The sequence below is a fragment of the Cavia porcellus genome, unplaced genomic scaffold (assembly GCF_034190915.1).
Source record: "Cavia porcellus strain 051 isolate PalLab524CR breed Dunkin Hartley unplaced genomic scaffold, mCavPor4.1 scaffold_23, whole genome shotgun sequence".
Taxonomy (NCBI): Eukaryota; Metazoa; Chordata; class Mammalia; order Rodentia; family Caviidae; genus Cavia; species Cavia porcellus.
This window is the reverse complement of record NW_026947506.1, coordinates 52,989,417-53,003,286: the sequence shown is the minus strand read 5'-3', so window position 1 is coordinate 53,003,286 and position 13,870 is coordinate 52,989,417. Positions and strand designations below refer to the sequence as shown.

At 48.0% G+C, this 13,870-nt stretch overlaps 1 protein-coding gene across 1 annotated transcript; it reads left to right on the top strand.

The window, feature by feature from the left end:
* The first annotated feature begins 4,329 nt into the window (after positions 1-4,329).
* Positions 4,330-13,321, top strand: LOC134472541 (uncharacterized). The gene is made up of 2 exons (XM_063234389.1): positions 4,330-4,892; positions 10,282-13,321. The coding sequence occupies exon 2, from the start codon at positions 10,349-10,351 to the stop codon at positions 12,221-12,223; it is 1,875 nt and encodes a 624-aa protein (XP_063090459.1). The 5' UTR covers positions 4,330-4,892; positions 10,282-10,348; the 3' UTR covers positions 12,224-13,321.
* The last annotated feature ends 549 nt before the right edge of the window (positions 13,322-13,870 follow it).

Genomic DNA, 13,870 nt, shown 5'->3' with positions numbered 1-13,870 from the left:
GTAATCAGGTCATGACTGTTGGATATAGAAGGATTTTGCCACTGATCTGAATCGGAAGTTTGCTGAGGTTATGGAGACCAGATTATGTTCAAGATACGTGAAGAGTAGAAGTCTCAAAAGTGCATGAAAGAAATTTCAGGTGGCAATGGAGACCTTTATTCATTCTAGGTTCAACCACACACTCATCCATTCATTCAGCATTCAGTGAATAGAGATTGGGTTGGGTCGTTATGCTCTTTGGAGAGTATTTAAGTTATTTTATCTTCTAATTATCACCAATCATGATAAGCATCATACATTTTGTAAAGTAGGAAATAGAAACTTAGCAGAATAGAAGAACAACAATAAAAGCACTGATGTAGTATCTCCAACTCTTCCCTCTTTCTAAAAGTCTAGAATGATTACACAAGCCCAGTAGCTAACAATTTTTTCAAAACTCAAATTAACCTTTAGGAAGAAAGTGACTCAATGCAGTTACAAAATTCAATGTGCATAGTTTTAAAAAAATATAGAAAACAAAGTGCATTCCTAGAATGGTGTTTATTTTTATAAAAGAAATAAGTGAATCCAAGATAAAAAGGAATTTATAGCAAGTAACGAGAAAGAACCCACAGCAAAATCAATATCAAAGGTGGAAACTTTTGGTGGTAGTGTGGTTGTCACTTGAAAGTTAAGATCCTCTTGATTGGATGGACAGTTATTCTGCAGTTCTTCTTTAGCTTAGTAGACTAGGGTATGGCTGGATATATAAATTCCAGCACCAATATCAGTCAAAATGATGTCATCCAACCAGTGAAAATAAAACTATTATCTAAGCGTTGGGTTGTTCTCACCCCCATCTCATGTCTTTTCAGGATCCCTTACTTTGGTGTTTGTTCATGGGGCTGGATTACTTGAGACATTTAAGAAGCCTAAATTTCATAGCATAAAGGAAGACACCCCTCTGGCTGGGGTGAGGAAAAGAGACGGGGCAGAGCCCTCGACAGCTGTCTGCAAGACCGTGACATTGGGAAGGCGGCTTCCCTCCAGAGCTGGTGTCTGAAAATTTCTTCGGACCTGTGTTAACTCTTTCCCATGTGTCCAGAATGATTACCGCCAGCCCTGCAGGGCTCTGCAGTAGATCTGGAAATGGTCTGCCCATTCAGGAAAGTTTCTGTGGAGCTTTCCTACTGTTTTCTCTGTGTGTGTGCGTACGCACGTGTGTGTGTGTGTGTGTGTGTGTGTGTGTGTGTGTGTCTTCTGTTATTTTCTGGAGTGCTGGGCCTTAGTGTCAGGGCCATGCTAGGCAAGTGCTCTGCTGTGGAGCCCCATCCTCACCTCCGTCAGGGGATATTTTTTAAAAGATCTGTTTGCCATTGTTGTTTTGAAGTTGTATGTTTTGAAGTTGGCTTTAAAACAAAAGAACAAATTCTGTTTTATTAGAGCCTCCAAAGGTTTGGCATGAAGAGAATCATCTCCTATAAATCTTTGAAAGATGACTTTTTAAAATGGACTTGCAACCCCTAACTTTTAGGGTACCTAATCAGTTTATTCCACAGCACCTTCATTCTCCTGCCCAAAGCATGGGCAAATGAACCCTGCATATTTAAAGAAAGACAAAGCGTTGTGGTTTTCATAGTTTATAGGGAGTAGCTGAAAAGATGCTTGGAGCGTGGGATCCCTGCAGAGAACATCAGTGCCAGCGCTTGGACCTGGGTTGTCCACGGAGGACCTTTGCTAGAGGTCCTCAGCCTGGTGATGCTGATGCTGCCGGGGGGCCGTCCGGCCAGGGCCTGTGGCAAGTCATTGTGAAGCCAGCACCTTCTCTTCCTCCCTTTGACTCTCTGGCTGCTGAAGTCACAGAAGAAAGACAGTCCGCTGTTTGCCTGGTAAATGGTAACATTCTAACTATATTGTATCAGTATTTAAATCAAAAGAATTTATTAAGATAAGAACATAAATGAAGCTCAGTTTCACACACCTACCTCTAGGCTGCTGGTCCAACTGTGTCTGTGTGTCCCTCCTTGTCCTTGCCAGTACAAGTCTGGTTTTGACCATGCACAGGGTAACATCTGTCCATGGAAAAGCCTCTCATTGTCCCAGACAGGAAAGCCAAGATCCTGAGTAAAGAAGAACATGGTGGTAGGGTAAGTGAGTATCAATACCAAAAGCAAAATCTAACTTAGGGCACCCCTAAAAAGACATAAAATGATTGTACAGGTAAATATGAAAGACTTCATCAAATACAAAAGGCGACAAAACTTGTGGATAATGTCAGGGGAACAGTTTTCATGATCTTACTGAAGTGAAAACATTTTAAACCAGGCACAAGACGAATGTTCTATGTAGGAAAAGAGTAATAAACCTGACCACAATAAATTAAGAACTCCTGTTCATCAAAAGAAAACAAAAAGAGAAGGAGAAAGCAAGCCAGAGTTGGAGAATGTCTTGTTAAAACGTATAACCGGCAAAGACAACAATGTCTAACCCGTGAAGCAAACGCTTACAAGTCAATAATGAAAGAATATGAAAATAAAATGGACACGGAAGCTGGACTAACATGTCAAGTGGAGATAATATTCAGATCACAAATTAACTAACCAGCATTAACCCAAACACATTAGTCACAGAGAAAGGCAATTAAAACCTTAACCAGTCACAGCTTCATCCTTGGGAAGGACTAAATACAATGACTGACAAATCTAAATGTTGGCAAGAACTTGTCTCTAAGGAAGCTTTCTTATACTGCTGGTGGGAATGCAGTGCTGTATAACCACCCTGAAAGCCCCTAGGGTTATCTGCTCTCATGAAAGATGGGCTTCCAACAACCAACTGGGGAAAGAGACAAACTAGAGAATGGGACAATATTTTCCCAGCTATTCCTCAGACAGAGGACTAAATGTAGAATATATTGAAAACTTTTTTAAAAATTAGACCCCCTACAAAGTAAAACCTAATTTAAAAATGGGCAATCAAAATGAACAGGCACTTCTCTGAATTACAAACAGCCAATAAATATAAGACAAATGTTCAACATTTCTGACCATTAGAAAAAAGCAAATTAAAACAACACTGAGGTTCCATGTACTCTAGGAAGAATGATCATCACCGCAAAACAAATAATAACACATGCCAGCAAGGTTTGGAGGGGAGAGGAACCCTTCCACACTGTTTTTGGAAATGTAACCTGGTACAAACACGGTGGAAATCAGGAAGGAGACGCCTCACAAAACTGAAACTAGAGATTCCACCTGACCCAGCTCATCCTCTGCTAGGAATCTTTTGGAGAAACCAGGTTATTGTGGTCCACGCATACCCATGTTTAAAACAGCATGATTGCCAATGGCTAGATCTTGGAAGTGGCTTATGTGGCCATCAGGAGAAAAATGGATAAAGAAAGTGTGGTATTTGTACATGATGGAGTGTTAGTCTACCATAACAAACATTAAGCTTGAGTCATTTGCAGGAAAATGGGTACTCATTGAGCCCATACTGTCAACTGAAATAAATCAGACACACAAACTTAAATATTGCATGGTTTCTCTTATATGAGAAATCAACAATATAAAGATCAAAATAAAATTAAATAATAGGAAATAGGGAAATTAATCTTTTGCATTTGGGAAGGGGACTAAGAGGTGAACAGCAGGGGAGGAAAAAGAGAAGAAAGAGAAGTGAAAAGAATTAAAATGTGTTGTGTGCATGGATCATTATGTGCTACAAATGTGTCCTAATAAAAAATTAAAACTGGAGAGGAAAGAAAAACAGGACAAGGATGTTTGAAGCCACAGGGAGCATTTTGAGGGGGATTTATGTCAACTTGCCTTTTACTATGTAAATCTTTTTAAAATTTAAATATCCACTATGGTGTTCAATTACACCTCATATAACCCTTCAAAACTAGTCCCTATTCAATAAAAACTATTTCACTCATAATGGTCCTAGAACCTCATGTTCACCACTAGGTACTGGGTACCATTTAATAAGCGCTAAGTACCGTTAAGTATCGGGTGCCACTGTCCCCAGGGGCAGCCTTCAGAATTCCCAGGTTCTTGCTAAGTTCCAAGTCTCCGCCATTTGTGTGTTGTCCTGGAGCGACAAGAGCCAGACCCAATGGCTGCAATGATCATCCACACCATGAGCATGGGAAACAAAGGTTAAACAAACCCTACATGGCAATCATGAGGAAGGCCATGAAAGGAAAACATATTATTTCCTAAGATAAAAGACAGTGCCAAAACTCTCCACCATGATGGCCACTGGTGGACACAGAAATGACAGAGGCCATAGCCAAGAGCATCACAGGTTGGGGGAAGCCCTGCCAAACCAACAGGTGGCCCCATGTGTTGGGAGCCTGGCCGAGTGATATGAGGCCTGTGGTGAGGAGTGAAGCCTGAGCTAGATTGCCCCTCCCGTCGACCGAGTGATATGAGGCCTGTGGTGAGGAGTGAAGCCTGAGCTAGATTACCCCTCCCATCGAGTATGCCAAGATGGCGCCCATTTCCTGCTCCCTAGCTAGTAAACAACACGCCCTGTAAGCTAGTCTGCCCAGCAACAGCTGACGCTGGCCAATCAGCTCGTCTTGCCTACTTTGATGTGATTGGTCGATGTGTCCATATATATGCTGACACCACCCCTGGGGCGAGGACACACACCAAGAAGAGGGACTGCTGAGAGAAGCACACAAGGAGCCGTAGGGAACGGACCAGAGGAGGCTTCCCTCAGGCGGGATCCGAGATCCCGGAACAGGGCGTACGGAGAGAGAAAATAAACCAGAGGCTATCCGCCGACTACTCGTGTCGTGTGTTTTTTCCTGCCGGCCGGGATCGACACCGACATTTGGTGGCCCGTACGGGGAACTGATCACCCCCGAGACGAGGCGGACGACGCTCCAGTATTGCTCTGCAGGACAGGTGAGTAGGGGATAAACCTGGGCTCTGGGTGGCGCGCACCTACAGGGCTTTTTAGACTCCCCTCAAGCTCACGTGTATGTGGCAGGTTAGCCTCACACGGTGAGAACGGACTCCTCAGTGACAGGCATGGGCAACTTACCCACTAAGAGTTCCAAGTCACTGGTAAGAGCGGTGAAAGACCTGCTCAAGATTTCAGGTATATCAATGAGCTCCAAGACACTTACGGAGTTTCTCCAACAAGTAGATGAGGCGGCACCCTGGTTCCTGCCGACGGGGCACTTGTCCCTACCTTGCTGGGAGAAATTAGGTAAGGATTTAGAAAGAGCAGAAGAGGAGCGCCGACTCCCACTTTCGGTTCGGCCGCTCTGGGAGATGATTCATTCATGCCTCAAAGGGGAGAGGAATGGGGCTAAGGATAGCGCAGATGGGCTCTCTCAGGCCCGCCGAGCTTTTGAAGGGGCCCGTTCGGAGTCCTCCCGAGAGGGGTCCGTCGCAGGGAGCGTGCGGAGGCGCTCGCGAGAGCGAGGCAAGAGAGAGGTACCCCCTGCCTCGGATTCCTCGGGCTCAGATACCTCGGAAGGCGAGGACAATGAGGCAAGTGACCCCCCTAATCCCTTTGCAGCTTTACGTAGAGACCTAGTCAAGATGCAGACAGACCTAGAGAAGGGAAGGAAACTCCTGAGCACTCCCCAACGGAAAGCCGTAGAGCCTTCCGCGCCACCCTGGGAGGTCCCAAACACCGGTTCCTGTGGTGAGATGGCGGCCTGGGGCCTTCCTCCGTCACCCCCCCCATGGAGGGAGTGGCCTGGACCGTTGTCACATGTAGGGCCACCATCTTGTCTGCCTGGCGACCCGCCATCTTGTGCCCCAAAGACTGGTCGGCCATGTTACAAAGAGATACAATTTTGTGATAGGGAGGGACAGACATCTCATGGGGAGGCACCACCCTGTGAAAAAATGCCAAGGTCCCAGGGAAGGTATTTTCGTAGATGGACATTTAGAATGGAACAGATTCCTCAAGGGGCGAATGAGTATGAACAATGTGGGCTTTATCCGGTGCTCCTGGCGCAAGGCCAAGGACCCAATTACTGGGAACCACTGGAGATCAAGCAAATTAAGGAGCTTAAAAATGCGGTTGCCACATTTGGCCCTACTGCTCCTTACACTATAACTATGTTGGAGAATTTGTCTGCCGGTGGCTTTCTGACGCCCAGTGATTGGACCCAACTGGCTAAAGCCTGCCTGGCCCCCGGGGCTTTTCTGGATTGGCGCGCCTGGTATACTGAGTTTGCCGCCGAACAGGCTGAAAAAAATGCGGCTAGGGGCCATAGGGGGCAAAATGAGGATATGCTTATGGGTAAGGGTCAGTACGCTCAAGATCAAACTAGATTCCCTCCAAATGTGTATGAACAGATACATAACATAGGCATCCGCGCCTGGAAGCAGGTAAACAACACAGGGGTGGCCTCACAATGCCTCTCTAAAATTGTTCAGGGCAACACAGAACCTTTTGTGGATTTTGTGGCCAGAATGCAGGAGGCAGCTGACAGACTCTTTTCAGATCCGAGTGCTGCTGCTCCTCTTATTAAACAGTTAATCTTCGAACAGTGCACCAAGGACTGCAGGGCAGCCATAGCACCCCATAAAGGTAAAAACATAGAGGCTTGGATTAAAATTTGTAGAGAAATAGGGGGGCCATTATCCAACTCAGGCGTGGCTGCCCTTTTAGCCGCCGCCTTACAACAGACAGGGCCTCAGAAGACCAATCACCCTGGTAAGCCCAGGGGATGTTTCCAGTGTGGGGATCCCAGCCATATAAGGAAAAACTGCCCCAAGACCGGACAGGGGGAGTTTATATCCAAGAGACAGGAATCAGACAGACGAACGGGAACCTGCGAAAGGTGCGGTAAAGGTTCTCACAAAGCAAAAGATTGCAGATCTATTTTTGATGCCCAGGGGAACCGTATTAGTGGCAGGGAGACTACGGAGCCAAAAAACGGCCAGAGGGGGCCCTCCTTACGGACGGGCCCCCACTCCCTAGACAGGACAACACAAGATGGCACCCCCCCACAGGGGCCACCCCCGGGCCAGCAGGCGTGGACCTCTGTGTCGCCTCCAGACTCCTATTAACACCCGATATGGGCGTTCAGGTGGTTGAAACCACCTCCAAAGGACCACTACCCGACAAGCTAGTTGGTTTAGTGATTGGACAGTCCTCCACAGCCCTCCGGGGCCTTACCGTGATCCCTGGAGTTGTAGACCCAGATTATTTAGGAAACATCAAAATCATGGTACAATCTCATATAGGGACCATAGTAATTAATGAAGGGGATAAGATAGCACAACTTTTACTGTTCCCCAGTCTCCATGAGAGACCCCGGTCCGGTCAACGGGTTAGAGGGGGTCAGGGACTTGGCTCCTCTAAGGAAATTTTTGAAGGACTTCATATGACTCTTGATAAAAGGCTCATGCTATCGCTCAGGATTAACGGAAAAAAGATAACAGGACTCCTAGATACAGGGGCAGACCGTTCCATCGTCTCCAAGAAAGACTGGCCTCCTAGTTGGCCTACCAACACAGCTGACAACACACTCCAAGGATTGGGGATAGTGGCTGCCCCCCAGGTTAGTGCCGTGACCCTGCCTTGGGGTGATGAGGAAGGTCACCGAGGACATTTTCAACCTTTTGTTTTGCAGCTGCCAGTATCCTTGTGGGGAAGAGACGTTCTCACCCAGATGGATGTCACTCTTACATCCACCTGCTCTCCCCAAGCCAAAGGGATACTCAAAAATCAGGGATATGTCCCCGGCAAGGGCCTGGGCGCAGCCCTGCAGGGCCGGACATCCCCCGTACCTGTAGAAAAAAGGGAAGGTAGACACGGGTTGGGTTTTTCCTAGGGGTCACTGGGAAACTTCTCCTGCCCGCTCCAATTAAGATTACCTGGAAATCTCAAAATCCAGTTTGGGTGCCTCAGTGGCCCTTACCCAAGGAGAAGCTTTTAGCATTAACTGAGATAGTCAAAACCCAGTTTCAGGCGGGACACGTAAAGCCGTCAACCTCCCCTTGGAATACCCCTGTCTTTGTTATCAGGAAGAAATCAGGCAAGTGGAGGCTGCTCCATGATCTGAGGGCTGTCAACTCACAGATGCAGCCCCTGGGGGCGATCCAGAGGGGACTACCAGCCCTCTCAGCCATCCCTCGGTCCTGGTCAGTCTATGCCATAGATCTTAGAGACTGTTTTTTCTCAATCCCCCTGCATCCAGAGGACACCCACAGATTCGCCTTTACCCTACCCACCATTAACCAAGAGAGTCCTGATCAGAGGTACGAGTGGGTTACATTACCCCAGGGTATGGCCAACAGTCCCACCATGTGTCAGATGTATCTTGATTTTCTACTGGCCCCCTTGCGTGAAGCCTTCCCCAGAATTAGATGTATTCATTACATGGATGATTTGCTAATCAGTGCAAAAGATGTGACTGAGTTGGAGGATATGCTTGGCCAATTGGTCAGGGCCCTGAGAAAGGCAAATTTACATATTGCCCCTGACAAGATTCAGGGAGGAGACATAGTGACCTACCTGGGCACCAAAGTCTCCCCCACATCGATTTCTCCACAAAAGGTAACCATCAGAACAGATAGCCTAAGGACCTTAAATGACATGCAAAAGCTACTGGGAGATATAAACTGGATCAGACCTTATTTACACATCCCTAACTCGGACTTAAAGCCCCTGTTCGACCTCCTGAAAGGAGACCCGGATATTGCCTCCCCCAGGGAGTTCACCCCGGAAGCCAGAGTTGCTCTGAGAAAGATAGAGGAAGCCCTAAGTACAGCTGCATTGCGGAGAATTGACTCAGAACAGCCTTTTGAGGTCTGCTTGTTGCAGACCGTTTCTCAACCTACGGCAGTGATTTGGCAAAAGGGACCACTTTTGTGGGTGCACCCTAAGGTCTCACCTGCCAAGATTATCGAACATTATCTGGAAACGGTCGCTTCCCTGGCCTTGGAGGCACATGACAGGGCTATCCAACATTTTGGCTCTGCACCCCATGCTATCCGGGTACCTTATACCGCTTCTCAAATAAAAATCCTGACTGCTTGTATAGATACGTGGGCCATCCTGAGATGTGTTTTTCTTGGGGAGATAGACAACCAGTTCCCCAGGGACCCCATACTACAGTTTGTTACTCAACATCCGGTGATATTTCCAAAAATCACCGCGTCCACACCACTTACTCCTGCAACAACGATCTATACGGACGGGTCAAAAACCGGGATAGGGGCCTATGTGGTCTCAGGTATGCCTCCGATCAGCATACAATTTGAACCAGATCAACCACAGGTGGTAGAGTTACAAATTGTACAAACCGTCCTCGAGAAGTTCCCAGGGGCCCTTAATATTGTTTCTGATTCAAAATACGTTGTTAATGCCATGCAGGTCCTTGAGACTGCGGGCCCGATTAAGCCAACCTCCAAAGTGACTAATTTGTTTTTGTCTATCCAGACTCTGCTGATAAATAGACACAACAAAATATACATCACTCACATAAGAGCACATACGCGCCTGCCAGGGCCCATGGTACAGGGCAATGCGGCAGCTGACGTGGCCACTCGCCCGTTGTGGATACTCAATATGTTATCTTCAATAGAACAAGCCCGTCTGTTTCATGACAGATTTCATGTCAACGCCAGGACGTTAGCCAACCAGTACCACATTTCCAGGGCTGACGCGCGGGACATCGTACGGTTATGCGGCTCTTGCGCCACATACACACCCGTCGTATCAACGGGAGTTAACCCCAGGGGATTGATTCCTGGCGACACTTGGCAAATGGATGTCACACATATGATAGAATTCGGATCTCTTAAATATGTTCATGTCTCTACGGACACCTGCTCTCATATTATATTTGCGACTGCTGAAACTGGCGAAAAGGTGTCTCATGTAATCAATCATTGCCTGACAGCTTGGGCCGCATGGGACAAACCAAAAATATTAAAAACTGATAATGGACCAGCTTATACAAGCAGAGCCTTTAATGAGTTCTGTGAAAAAATGGGGGTACAGTTAAAACATGGCATCCCATACAATCCCCAAGGTCAAGGAATTATTGAAAGGGCTCATAGGAGCCTTAAAGATATTCTACAAAAACAAAAAGGGGGAATAAGTCAGGGCCTGCCCCCAAAGGCACGGCTCTCCATGGCACTGTTCACATACAATTTTCTGAACCTGAATAACAACAATCACTCCCCGGCCATGGAACATTGTAATCCATCTCCTGGCAATAGGGGATGGGTGAAATGGAAAGATGTCCTGACGGGACAATGGATGGGCCCGGATCCAGTAGTTAGCTGGAACCGAGGTGCGGTTTGTGTTTTCCCACAGGAACCAGGACGAGAACCATTGTGGGTCCCAGAACGGCTGACGCGCGTGGCGAATCCAACGAAACATAATGCAGGAGACACTCCAAAACTCAACGGCAGCGGACAGCCTAATCAAGATCGGTCCGACCAGGATATTGCTGCTCGACCGAGGAATACCGTATGACTTATGGGACACAGTAATGATTATGCTCTCGATAGTAATTGGCTCTCTTTTAGGGTACGGTGCAGCCAGAGTGGCTAGGCCACGCCGCCTTCCGGCAGCCCCCTTCCTTCTGGTTTTGATGCTCACCACCACTACTGAAATAGGAGCAGACTTGGTGTGGGCAGCAATACATCATCCGCCAGCGCTAGCCGCTATCTCCACCACAGCCCCCTCTCTCCCAAAGTTGTATGCAAAAAACTGCTCCGCCAGATTGCCTTGCATACCAGATATACCGTTAACCATCAGACCCATACGTTTTGACCTTCCCATCACCAATGATGTGGTCATTTTTTCCACTAATAGTAACCCCTCGTGTCACCGGGGATCCTGCGTTAGCTTCCTGCCCCTCCTTGTAAAATGGTACAATACCTCCCTGACGGTGAGGTTGTCTGTCCCATCCCTGCATTCGCCTGGATGTTTTAAAGCTGGCACACTTAGCGGCGGAGTCATCACTTTTAACTCAACCTGCAAACCCCGAGCAGCCATGCACACCCGTCCCGATTTCCCCACATGCCCATACCGTGTGTCCCCAAGCCGAAAAAGACAGATGGTGGACCTGTCACAACTTTCATGGCAGCCCTGTACTGTCGACGGCGTGGGAGTGACTCATCTAAACATGTCTTGGTGGTCCCGGTTCTCTCCTCCATCCGGTAGTAACAACATATTCGCGTTGACCTGGTGGGAGTCCTACCTGAGAGTGAACAACAAGTGGGCAATAAGCTTCCCCTTCCCCCTTAATGAAAATTGGTTGTGCCTCTCCACCGGAGCCTGCATGGACTTAAGACCCATGCTCGCTATTAACGCTTCTGCCTCTAATGGAACCACCAATGTCACCCTTAATTCTGAGGCTGCATGCGTAAAACCGCCCTACTTATGGGTATTCTCTGCTGACATCTCCTTTAAGTGCAGTAACCAACCATGCTTTACAGGGAACTGCTGGAATGGGTCTTTCCCGTATGCTATGTTGGCTCTTCGACCCCCACTGATGTGGGTTCCCTTTAACGAATCTGTTTGGGTTCATCCCGTCTATCAGCAGGACCAACTACCCATGCTCAGACGTAAGAGAGATTTTGGGATCACAGCGGCTCTGACAGCACTGTTCGTGACTCTGACTGCGACGGCTGTGACGGCTGCCGTTGCTCTGACCCAGTCTACGCTGACGGCTCAGGCCTTTACCAATCTTACGGACACCACCTCCCTGGCGCTGAGGGAGCAACAAGAAGTCAACCTCCTCCAGCACAACGCCATAATGGCGTTACAGCAGCAGATCGACCTAATCGCTCAGGAAGTCCAGGGACTCTGGGAGGTGGCTAACAATTTATGTGACGCCAGATGGGCATTCACCCAGTTGTGCGTTACCCCCATCCAGGTCAACTGTTCGGCTTACAGGCAATTTCAGGATTATGTTCTCACCACCTATAATTCTTCCTTTTGGAACGCTAGCGTGCGCCTGGATATGACTATCCGGCAGCTAGATCAGATAGAGGTGCCTATACTTACAGCCTCCTTTTTTGATGATGTCCTAAGCCAGATAGGCTCTTTCTTCAAACCTTCGTCACTTCTTGCGTATGGGATCATTCTTGCTCTTGTGGTTGTCACTCTCGTGACTCTTAGGTGCCTGCGGTCGATAAGGGCGACCCAAAAGACACATATGACATTGATGATGTTGCTGGCCCAGAGTCAAGGGGATTCCACACCTAGCGTTTTCTGGGCTCAGGCTAGAAAGGCACGGCTCCTTTAACCAGTACGTGGCTGCCCTCGCCATTATTCTTACGGATGTTCTAGTATTATTTCGTACGTCTCCTTCCCCGTCGCGGCTGCGAACTTAGACTAGAAGGACCCCACGCTTAAGGCGTGTTCCCATTGATAATTAGAAAATAGTAATTAGTGATTGTAGTGAACGGGGATTATGGTTGGTAATTAGTGATTACGCGGTTCCTCAAATGTCACTCGGCAGACCCCTCCGTGTCTCCCCCAAGATATAAGCTTTAAGAGTTGAGTGGGCAAGCCAACGACGGGTAAGACGGGAGAAGTTCTCCTGATCAACCTAAGACAGGCTCTACTCCGAGGGTCCTCTAGGGAGTAAGAGTTATGGCATTGAGATGCGAGACCAAGGGTACTGCAGTGCCATCCGCCTCAAGGGTTGAGGGGAAGGCAGGAATGAATGTCTATATGCATCCAGGTTCGGTTCACAAAAGCCTGGCCCTGCGAAAAAATGAACCACTCACCTTGAGCATGGTCCTGGCGCAAGGATATGTACGAGACAAGGTGATGCACAGCAGGGTATAGACCTCTACATTCTCTCATGCCTCGGCCTGCGAAATAGGCCCACTCCCAGACACCTCACATGGACCCACAGACCACACTATCTTAATAAATAAAGAAGGGGGAGATGTTGGGAGCCTGGCCGAGTGATATGAGGCCTGTGGTGAGGAGTGAAGCCTGAGCTAGATTGCCCCTCCCGTCGACCGAGTGATATGAGGCCTGTGGTGAGGAGTGAAGCCTGAGCTAGATTACCCCTCCCATCGAGTATGCCAAGATGGCGCCCATTTCCTGCTCCCTAGCTAGTAAACAACACGCCCTGTAAGCTAGTCTGCCCAGCAACAGCTGACGCTGGCCAATCAGCTCGTCTTGCCTACTTTGATGTGATTGGTCGATGTGTCCATATATATGCTGACACCACCCCTGGGGCGAGGACACACACCAAGAAGAGGGACTGCTGAGAGAAGCACACAAGGAGCCGTAGGGAACGGACCAGAGGAGGCTTCCCTCAGGCGGGATCCGAGATCCCGGAACAGGGCGTACGGAGAGAGAAAATAAACCAGAGGCTATCCGCCGACTACTCGTGTCGTGTGTTTTTTCCTGCCGGCCGGGATCGACACCGACACCCATGCATTCAGACTTGTCCCTTGATGCCAAGGAGAACCAGAATCCAACTGACTGCCTTTGTAAGGTCCCCTGTCAAAGGGGTTTTGTTTTGTTTTTTGTTTGCAGTAGTAAGCATTGAACCCAGGGTTTTCACACTAACCTACTTCCCTAGCCCTTTTTAAATTGTGTATTTGTAGACAGTCCTGCTAAAGTTCCCCAGGCGGGACTCTAACTTGCTATTCTCCTGCCTCAGCCTCCCTTCAGTGCTGGGGATCACAGGTGTGGGCGCCATTCTCGCGAGTATTTTTAACGGAAATTACCTGATTGGGAGTGATCATTTCAGGAAAAACTCTGAGGTCTGAAATGTAGTGTCAGAAAGCACAGATCTGTATCCTTTTTCTGTCACAACTGTATAAGTTTGTGAGATTCTTTTAGATCATCCACACCTCAGGGGCTCCATTGGATAAAATGGGAAAAATGACCGAAGTCCTTTCAAGGCAGACATTGTGGATAATTTATC